The 10,600-nt window shown below is 50.9% G+C and overlaps 1 protein-coding gene across 2 annotated transcripts in view; it reads right to left on the bottom strand.

The window, feature by feature from the left end:
• The window catches only part of IFT140 (intraflagellar transport 140), a 61,767-nt gene that overhangs the window by 39,402 nt on the left and 11,765 nt on the right, over positions 1-10,600 (bottom strand). The window contains exons 12-19 of one of the 2 annotated variants that reach the window (XM_077316808.1): positions 10,355-10,427; positions 9,601-9,692; positions 9,090-9,217; positions 8,227-8,344; positions 7,181-7,314; positions 4,970-5,123; positions 3,602-3,733; positions 258-454 (exon numbers count right to left, since the gene is read on the bottom strand). In XM_077316808.1, the coding sequence (XP_077172923.1) occupies positions 258-454; positions 3,602-3,733; positions 4,970-5,123; positions 7,181-7,314; positions 8,227-8,344; positions 9,090-9,217; positions 9,601-9,692; positions 10,355-10,427 (1,028 nt within the window). The remainder of the gene's footprint in view (positions 1-257; positions 455-3,601; positions 3,734-4,969; positions 5,124-7,180; positions 7,315-8,226; positions 8,345-9,089; positions 9,218-9,600; positions 9,693-10,354; positions 10,428-10,600) is intronic. The other variant, XM_077316809.1, reaches the window with a different exon arrangement.

The raw sequence follows: 10,600 nt of genomic DNA, 5'->3' as shown, positions 1-10,600 counted from the left end.
GGGGAGGGGAGGAAACAAGGAAAGGAAGCCTCTTTTTCTACTGTAGCTGGTGAACCTTGTCTCAGGAAAGCTCGTACTGGAGCATGCTGGAGGAAAATACCTTCGAGGCGCCCCTGGATTTCTGCTTTGCTAAAACAGATTAACGATAGCCTAACAGCCCACTGCCATTCGGTGTTTCCTTGTGCTTAGTTGTTCTGTTTTCAAAGCAGGAAGAGGAGACGGGCTCAAAAACAGAGCCAGACGAGCTCTGCTCCTACCTTTTGATGAGCTTGATGGATCTGAAGGCCTCGTCCATGTCCCCGATGGTGAGGAAGAAGCTGAAGTTGAGCATGGCGTCCCGGGTGGCCTTGTCGCACTCTTCCAGCCCGGCGAAGTCCCGCATCGGCCGCCGAGCTACCATCTGATAGAGCTGCATCAATCCGGTCTCCTCCTCGCCTTCTCTGTCGGCTTCGGGCTGAAAAGAGGCCGTCGAGCACATGTTGAATGACTTGGGGGGGGACTTTCCAGGGGGAAGGCACGTCTCCGTCGTTCTAAACCTGCGGAAGGAGCCGGATTGCTCCCGGATTCTCTTGCCTTTTGCTTGGCTGGAACCCTCGAGAAGGAGCTTTGCAAATGCGGCTCCTTCTCAGGCATCAAAACAGCTTGCACAGTTATGAGAAGACTCTTAAATGGACCGTTCTACTTATTTTATTTATTTTATATTTCAGTTTATAGGCCACCGCTCTCCCAGTGGGCTTGTGGCGGTTTTCAAGAATAAAAGAATATAAAATACAATAAAAACCCCCATAAAATCTTCCCTTACAGTGACAAAGGCAGCAGGCAACCATCTAGTTATTCCTATACCCTCCCTTCCTGTCCAGCCAGAGGCCAAGCTTTCTACCATTGGGGGTGAGGTACCAAATCTGACAACACCCTAGAGGGATCTTCGGACAGAATATCGGGACCCCAACCGTGCGTCTGGCGGAAGAGCTCCGTCTTGCAGGCCCTGCGGAAAGCCGACAATTCCGGCGGGGCCCTTAGCTCTTCCGGGGACTCGTTCCACCAGGTTGGGGCCAGGACTGGAAAGGCCCTGGCCTGAGACATAAGAACCAGCTAATGTCACCCCGATCTGAGAAAGGGGAGAACACTTTACAGGGAGAACAAAACAAAACAGCAGACCGGCAGTAGCACCCCAGACCAGTATGGGAGGCTGAAGGAAATGTTTCCGGGCAGTGGCAATTTCACGTACCAAACGTGACAGTCTTGAGCAGGGGTGGACGAACTGCGGCTCTCCAGATGTCCATGGACTGCAATTCCCAGGAGCCCCAGGGGTTAGGGTTAGAGCCCCGGGGGCTCCTGGGAATTGTAGTCCATGGGCATCTGGAGAGCCGCCGTTCGGCCACCCCTGGTCTTGTGAACTTCACCATCAGGGAGGGCATCGGTCACATAGAGGATACTCCATGCTGGGCAACAAATCTCAGAGGGCAGCAGATCTGTGGGGCAAACTACTAGTGCAGATCTACTCAGCACATCCGCCACAAAGTGGGAATGCTTTAGCACAGGGGTAGTCAAACTGCGGCCCTCCAGATGTCCATGGATTACAATTCCCAGGAGCCCCTGCCAGCATTCTGTGGCAGGGGCTCCTGGGAATTGTAGTCCATGGACACCTGGAGGGCCGCAGTTTGACTACCCCTGCTTTAGCATGTCTCCTTCGGGGAAGCTATCAAGGGAGAACTGGATTCTAGTTCGACTTCGGGCACAGTCTTAACCTCGGCCCGCAAGGCGAGGCTCTTGGCTGAGCTGTCACAAGCGCTCCGGGAGATGTGGCCCGGGCTCCTGGGCGCGTTTTGTTTTTCGCAGGACGGAGCGGGAGAAAAGATGCAGCTGAAGGTGCAAAAGGTAAAAATGAACCACAGCTACGGCAGCGAGCTGTATGAGTCGGAAGGTGGAGAAGGCAAAGATGGAGGAAAGGGACAGGGAATCTGAGTCAAGCTGGGATTTCCCTGCAATGAAACAAGGTTCTTTCTGGCCTGCATGAAGCAGAGCTGCCATAATAGTATCAAAGGGAGCAAAAGTAAGGCTAAGGGTGTGGGTAGTGATGTCACTTCTGGGGGGCGTGGCCAGCTGACATCACTTCCAAGGCTCCTCAAGGTCTGAAAAATTATTTCAGGGGCTCTTCCACAGTCAAAAGGTTGAAAAAGGCTACTGTAAACTAATGACAGATTTGAAGGAGGAGGTGGAGCTGGTTCTTATATGATGATTTCCTCTTCCCAAAGGAGTCTCAAAGTGGCTTCCAGTCGCCTTCCCTTTCCTCTCCCCACAACAGACACCCTGGGAGGAAGGTGGGGGCTGAGAGAGCCCTGAGATTCCTGCTCAGCCCGAACAGCTCCATCAGGGCTGTGTTGAGCCCAAGGTCACCCAGCCGGCTGCATGTGGAGGAGCGGGGAATCGAACCCGGCTCGCCAGATTAGAAGCCGCCGCTCTTAACCACTACCCCAAAACGTCCCAAGGTCAGCTCCTGATACTTACGTAAGGTTTATAGATACATCCTCTCCAAAACAACAACTAGCGGCGGCAACAATGAAAAAGAAAACAAGAAAACAATGACGGAAGCAGCCGACAGAGTCATGCAAAAGCTGGGAGATGGCGGGGGGGAACAAGTGGAAAGCGGCAAGAGCAGAAGACTCAGTGAAACCCTCCGGCCATCTCCGTTGTACCTCTAACCCTCCTGAGCCAAACCTGTGTCTCTGCTAGCCTCCGTTTTATACGCCAGGGGTGGTCAATCTGTGGTCCTCCAGACATTCGTGGACTACAATTCCCACGAGCCCCTGCCAGCAAATGCAAACGCTGGCAGGGGCTCGTGGGAATTGTAGTCCATGAACATCTGGAGGACCACAGGTGGACTACCCCTGTTATACGCAACCCAATTGCATAACCAAAGTTAGTCACATGGCCGGCCTCACCCATAAATGCCCCTGCCCCCATCCCCCCTTCGCAGTCCTGGACCCACATATCTGAGGGACCACCTGTCGCCCTCCATCCACTACAGGGCTTTACGCTGTGCAGAAACAAATTTGTTGGTCATTCCCCAGGGAAGCACATCTGGCCTCAACTAGGGCCAGGGCCTTTTTGGTCCTGGCCCCGACCTGGTGGAATGCGCTCCCAGAGGAGCTGAGGGCCCTGCAGGAGCCTCTGGTATTCCACAGGGCCTGCAAAATGGAGCTCTTCCACCAGGTCTGTGGTTGAGGTTGGCGCGGCAACGAAGATCTGTATGGCCCCCTTTTCAGGATAAAGTTATGTGTGTGGTGGCCATGGGTTCCATCTGCCCCCTCTTCCCTTCCTCCCTCCAAGAGATGTTACCAGGGAGAATGGAATTGAGTTAGTACAGTATTGTTTTTTTCTGCCGTATCTTATTTCACTTATGTGAGCCATTCAGGAGTGGCGGGTAAGAAAATGAATGAATGAATGAATGAATGAATGAATGAATGAATGAATGAATGAATGAATGAATGAATGAATGAGTGAATGAATAAATGAGTGAATGAGTGAATGAGTGAATGAATGAATGAATGAATGAGGCAGGAGGAGCAACATTCCGAGAGACCCTCTTCAATATGCTCACCTTTTTGGCAAAGTAGTAATGCGGCACCTCCATGCCCAGAAGAGACTGGTAGGCCGACGGCAGAGGAAAGCTCTCCTGTACTAAGAGGCCGTGCTCCTCGGTGCTGAAGAAGGATACAACCAAAACATCCATCTGGAAGAGAGAAATCGAACACGGTTGGGGCGTTACGGAGCAACCTCCGTTCTCTTTGAGGCTTGTTTTTAGCTTCCATTTTCCCTTGGCAGAGCTTGCAGTTGTTGTTGTTTTAAATCAACCCAGACGCGCACCTGCCACAGATGGCCGAGCGACAGACTTCCTCGCTGAACGTGAGCAGACGGGAACGCACGATGCCCTTCAGGGTGTGCTCCAGTAGCACACAAAGAGCCCAGCACTTCAGAAATTAGCCATCCTTTTACACAGAGGGGAAGCGTCCACCGGGAAGCATTAATCGTGAGAAGAATTTGGAATATTTCCAGGCCCAGCCTGCAAAGTTACTCCTTTGCAGACTCTCTAGTGTCACTAGATACTCTTGTTTTTGTTAGGGAAGGTCAGCATCGATAGCCAAGTCCCTGAGAGAGGGAGGTCGGTGTATGATGGAACGGATTCTGAGCCCACTGGCATCTTTTTGGTTAGGAGTGTGGACTTCTAATCTGGCATGCCAGGTTCGATTCTGCGCTCCCCCACATGCAACCAGCTGGGTGACCTTGGGCTCGCCATGGCCCTGATAAAACTGTTCTGACCGGGCAGTGATATCAGGGCTCTCTCAGCCTCACCCACCCCACAGGGTGTCTGTTGTGGGGAGAGGAATGGGAAGGTGACTGTAAGCCGCTCTGAGCCTCCTTCGGGTAGGGGAAAGCGTCATATAAGAACCAACTCTTCTTCTTCTTCTTCTTCTTCTTCTTTTAAGACAGGGGTAGTCAAACTGCGGCTCTCCAGATGTCCATGGACTACAATTCCCATGAGCCCCTGCCAGCCTTTGCTGGCAGGGGCTCATGGGAATTGAAGTCCATGGACATCCGGAGGGCCGCAGTTTGACTACCCCTGTTTTAAGACCATGGGGCCAAAAGGCTACCAAGAATGTAGGATACTGTGTTTTTTCCCTACAGTCTTAACTACAAATGGTAGTTTGCTCTCTTTCCTCTAAACCAGGATTCCAAATCCTAATTTAGTCCTGGTTCAGAAGCCTGGCTTTTAAGGAAGTGAGCAAACCGTAGTTTGTGGTCGAGACATGACGACAAACCGCAGTACGCTGGGGAATTCTTTGACTGAGGAAGAGACCACGGGCTCCCTGAGGTTCGATCGCGCAGTGACAGAGCCACCTGATGTATAACGACCAGCCTCAACAGCCAATCCCAGAGAGAGAGAGAGACAGGTAGGAGAAAGAGATACCACATTTTCCGGAACCTGCTGCTTCTTATCCGACGACTGCTGGCTCGGGTGAGGGACGGTTTCGCACACGAAAAGCCTCGGTTCGCTTTGGTCCCAAAAATGGGCGACGGGGACGCGGCCGCAAAGAGCGGGATGTTCCGAGCCGTCTCTGCTGCTTGGATAGAGAAAGAAAAGGAGAAGAGCAAACATCGAGACGACAGCATGTTTAGACATGAGATGTGAAACGCCGCGTAAATTAATACACCCGCCCCTCTACATTGGAAACAGAAGAAGCTGCTTGAGAGCTCTGCCCAGATTAAAGGTTTGCCGTGGGCTCATCAAAAGCAGCTTCTGCCACGCTTGGCCGGAGTCACGTTTGTCAGGCTGGATCTACACCACGCTTGTGGATGTGTCGCAAAACCAGAGGGGTCAAAAAATCAGCCCCAGTCCTGCTCAAAGTCAAAGGTCTCAAACATCTCGCGCTCATCCTATATTAACTGCTATTTGATCCCACTCTGAGCCTCAGCGGAGCCCCAAGGACCACACAGAGGGTCAAAGGAAGGAGGCATCCTCAAAGTACACAGGAAAGTTTCCTTCCTTCCTTCCTTCCTTCCTTCCTTCCTTCCTTCCCTCCTTCCTTCCCGTCTTTCAGTCTTTTCCTTCCTTCCTTCCTTCCTTCCTTCCTTCCTTCCTTCCTTCCTTCCTTCCTTCCTTCCTTCCTTCCTTCCTTCCTTCCTTCCTTCCTTCCCTTCCTCCCTCCCTTCCTTCCTTCCCTCCCTCCCTCCCTCCTTCCTACCTACCTACCTACCTACCCATCCTGACTTTCTCTCCAGTAGGGATCCAATGTGGCTTACCTCTTCCTTCTCTTCCCCTTTTATTTATTTTTATTTATTTATTAGTTATATTTATATACCGCTTTCCCCTGAGGCTCAAGGCGGTTTACATAAAACAGGAAAATAGCGGATAACTCAGATATAAGCAATAGCAATGCAGTGATAACAAGAACAACAGAATAGAATAGAATATCTATCTACCTTATCTATCTAACATAGATTAATGGCAGATCTGTCGACACGGAGATCCTGATGTCAGGTTTTTGTAATAAGGACTCACCGGATAACATACCTAACCTAGGCTAATGTGCTTTCCTTGAACACTGGTTGAGAAATCCCTTGGTTTCGCAGAGACCCCTTGTGGACTACTGAGACACGTTTCTCCTGAAATGCAGCCTACAAAGTGGCTTGCCATGAAAACATTAATTAAAGTCAACAAAGGAATTGTGCGTGACTATTGATGTGAATCCACAGAGAGCCCAGAGATTCAGCGCTGGCAGAAAACACTTCCTCAGCTATGATTTCTGTATATGGGAGGGGATGGAGCCTGCATGCCTATTCCTGCCTTAAACCACCTCCATTATTTTGTTCTCCTCTCCCTTTCCTCAGATGTGTGTTTATTTCCCTTACATGAGCTAACCACATAACTCTGATAATGTAGCTTTCAATCCAGGGGAAGGAAAAAAAAAACAGCTTTATGCTGCAATAAACGTGTCCTTTTTTATTTATTATTTTTTTTCCCAGTAATAAACTAATGCGATTCCATCACGGAACGCAAACCCTGCCAGTGACACAGTGAGGAGAAAAGACAGAATGCAGAGCACTCTCCTCCTTTTTGGGCCGCCCATTTCTGCCTTAGTCCCAAAGGAGAGGAAATAAAGGGCCAAGGTGTGTTGTGTGTGTGTGTTTTGTGTGTGAGCATACATGCAGATTTCCTGTCAGAGAGAGGGAAACTAGCAACCCAACACAAAACAACTTTGTGAGCATGAGACCTGTGGCCGTGTTCTCTCCTGTACTCCTCTTTTCTTATTTTCAAAAGTTGTGAGAGGCGGGATATAAATCCAAGTATGAATGAAGGAATGAAAACCCGCAAGCTCAGGTTAACAGACCAGGAGAAAGAGCAGCTGACGATCTCTCTCCCAAAATTAACAGGTCACCTGGATTTCATATATAAAGTCGTCATTCTGTGGACGTGATCACTTCCAGTTCCGGATGGGACCATTTAGGAGTCCCGCCTAACCCAAAACGCACATCAAAAATCATTCCGCCTGCTTAGCTGTCACGGTTTAGCAAGGACAAAGCCGTTTTCAAGAACAACTTCTGGAATAAAACATTGCCTAATCCAACCCGAGAGTCCAACCCACGCTTTTCTCCAACCCCAGGGAAGAGAAACATCTACCTGTCGCCATCCTGTGCAGCGGAATACAGCATCTCCTTAGCATCCTTCTGTTGGCCAGAGTGGAAATCAAAGAGCGTGACTGTGTCCATTTCAATGTCATAGAAACAGACCCTGGAATCGAGGCTCTGATCAGCCTAGAAGAGTATCAAGAAAACCTTTTAAAGACACACAGAAAGGCCGGGTCGTTTTACTGAGCGTTCTGAGAAGCTTCCAATCTGATGAACCGATTGGACAGGAGGGAAGAAACGCACATGAAGAGAGTTGTAAAAGGAGCAGATCTTTCTCCAGAAGTTCTCAAACTCAGGCATTGGTTTTGGGGACTACAAGGACGCTGGAACCCTCTTTTTTCTTAATGCCCTCCTCAACAAGGCCCTCTTGCCTCCAGGAATGGGAGCTGTTTCTGAAGAGCCTGTGAGGGCTGCGGGGAGCCTGGGTTTCCAAACAGCGTCTTCATCACAGGAAGGTGCGTAGGTGCCTTCATCACAGGAAGGTGCCTCCTGAGAATCTGTGAACAGTCTCAGCCCCTGTGACAGCCAAATTACAAAAGTGCCCAAAGGCCTGGAAGAGCTAAGGGCCCTGCCGGAGTTACCAGCTTTCCACAGGGCCTGTAAGACGGAGCTTTTCCACCAGGCATACGGCTGAGGCCGGGGGGAGGTCCCGGAACTATCGTCAGGGCGTCCCCTAGAGCCGGTGAGATCAGGACCCTCGCTCCTAAGGAAAAAGCTCCGGAATGCTAGCTGGACAGGGGGGGAGATGGGGGGTTAACTCCAACAAATAGCCATCTTTTAATGTGTTGGGGATTTTAACGGCTGTGTGTTTTTATCATTTTACTGTAAACCGCCATGAGCCTTTGAAAGTGGCGATGAATGAATGAATGAATGAAAATGAATAAATGAATGAGAATGAATGAGAATGAATGAATGAATGAATGAATGAATGAATGAATGAATGAATGAATGAATGAATGAATGAGGCTGGGGACACTTGAGGCTCCAGTGCTCTGCTCTCTGTGCTCCTGGCCCCAAAGGCAGGCAAGCCCTACTCACCTTGCTGAGGAGGATGCTGACTTTATTGCCGCTGGCGTTGCACTTCACGGAGGTGATGCCGCCGGCGTCCGGGACCAGGTCGGCCAGGGCCTTGCTGTTGCAGTGCACTTTTGCTTCTCTGCGGGAAGAAGAGGCACTTAGGACGCCCTCCAGCGGAATGAGAGCTACCCCTCCTCTCCAAACCCTAAGAAAAATACCACGAGGCATCCCCCAATACCTGCGGTTGTAATAAGACTCTGGCTTTTGATTGCCCTATTTTTTCCGGCCACCTAATCGGTCGTGTAAAAACCAAGTCTGCCCTGAGTAAGAAATCTGCATGCATGTTCCCGAGCAACGAATGCCGTTGGTTTCACCACGCACCCACGGCAAAAGCACGCTAGTACACAGAGCCTGATCGAAGCATCACTCTGGGTCTGCATGTGGCAAAATGTCCAGCGAGCGCCCGTGTCAGGAAGCAGTAACGGTGAGACTGGGAGGACTCATTACTTAAGAATGGGATTAGGCAGTACCACAGCAGATCATGGAATCAGAGTTGGAAGGGACCTCCTGGGTCATCTAGTCCAACCCCCTGCACTATGCAGGACACTCACAACCCACTCGCTCATCCACTGTCACCTGCCACCCCCTTGAGCCTTCACAGAATCAGCCTCTCCATCAGATGGCTCTCCAGCCTCCAGAGAAGCAGCGGGCAGGGAGGCATAAGGAAGAAGAGGCAGTGGCAGCAGGAGACAAGGAGGCAGCAGTGCAGACAGTGAGTGGAGTCGAGTGTGGAGGGGCTGCAAGCTCCTCCTCACCGAGCCCCGCCTTAGGATTTCAGGGGGAAAAGAACTGAGAGACAGAAACAAGCTAATGCTTTTTCGTACCTGCGGGAGAGATCGAAAATCTTAAAGTGAGCCAGGTCCGTCCCAACCGTCAGGAAGCTCCCGCAGACGTCCAGCTGGCAGGGGTTCCCTTCCGACTCGGAGAACACCAGCAGCTGCTTCACCGTGCCCTGCGGGGAGGAGAAGAGCGGCACCTTCCGCTGTAAAGCCTTGGAGGCTTCCCTTTCGCCTTGGTGACCCCACATGAGATGCGGCGGCTTGCCACCAAGCCGCAAGCAAGCCACAGGGAGGCCCTGATGGCCACGTCCAACCAAGAGAGACCCTCAAATGCAAACCCCGGGTGGTCTACGTTGTAAAAATATACGACAAGATAGGAACATTGAAGAGCACTTTCCCCAGTAATGCTTTTGAACCGACTGCAAGAGCCAAGATGTCCAATTGTGGACGGGCAAGATCCAGAAGTACTTTTAAGTCACACAGGTGAGTCGGCACACCTGCAGCAAACCACTTGCCCCCTACTGCCTGGAGGGGCCTCGAGGCCAGCCCTGCTTACCTGCCAGGTGCGCACTTGCACGCGATTCGGCTCAACGGTGTAAAGGTTCTCTTCGTGCATCGCCAAGACGGGGGAGTCGCAGGCAAAAGAACCTGGAGCCAGAGAGGAGAGCAAAGGCCACCCGCGCCGTTGTTACCAGCACCTTGGATTGTTCCACCCACATGGATCCAAAATTCCCGGAACAAGTTTAAAAATACAGGCCATTTCCCCCTCCCAATGACCCTGGAAAGGCTGAACAAAAGCGACCAGCGCAGAGTCCCACAGCTGACTCCATGGGGGGGGGGGGGGTTTGCACCTGAGTGCCACCATTATGGAGCCTGACACAGTATACTGGGATAAAGCAACATCCCCAAGTCAGGAGCAAAGCTGCAGCTGGGTTTACCCTCAGTGCTGTTAAAAACAACTTAATAAGGCAGATCTTGTTCATAGGAGGTTGACCTGATAAGCAGAGCGGTTTCTCAGTGGAACAGGCTTCCTCGGGAGGGGGTGGGTTCTCCATCTTTGGAGATTTTTAAACAGGGACGACCAGGGCAACAAAGGACTCAAAACGAAAAAGATTAATTTGGCTATATAAACAGGAAAGGAAAAAAAACAGAACTGTGGAGGTTCTGAATTAGATAGATTCACAATGCAATGCTACAAAACAGGGGTAGTCAACCTGTGGTCCTCCAGATGTTCATGGACTACAATTCCCATGAGCCCCTGCCAGCAGAACATCTACCGCCTTCAAATTCCCGGAGCCCATGAATCTCACCCGAATTCCGCAGAGCGGTGCCAGAGATCTCGAAGATGGTAACTTGATTTCCATTCCAGAATGCCACAGCATCCTAAAGGGAGCCACGGAATCCAAAGAAACCCACACCTGAGACTGGCGCTCAGAAACAACAAACGAAGACCCCCCAGTCCCTGCAACTTTCAATCACGCTACTTATTAAGGGCAAGATAGTCAATGATTCTGTCGCTTCCAACAACTTACACTGGAATTTGTTGGTCGAAACAG

This window comes from Paroedura picta, chromosome 17, assembly GCF_049243985.1.
Source record: "Paroedura picta isolate Pp20150507F chromosome 17, Ppicta_v3.0, whole genome shotgun sequence".
Taxonomy (NCBI): Eukaryota; Metazoa; Chordata; class Lepidosauria; order Squamata; family Gekkonidae; genus Paroedura; species Paroedura picta.
Note: the sequence above shows the minus strand (reverse complement) of the source record. Positions and strands in the feature narration are given on the sequence as shown.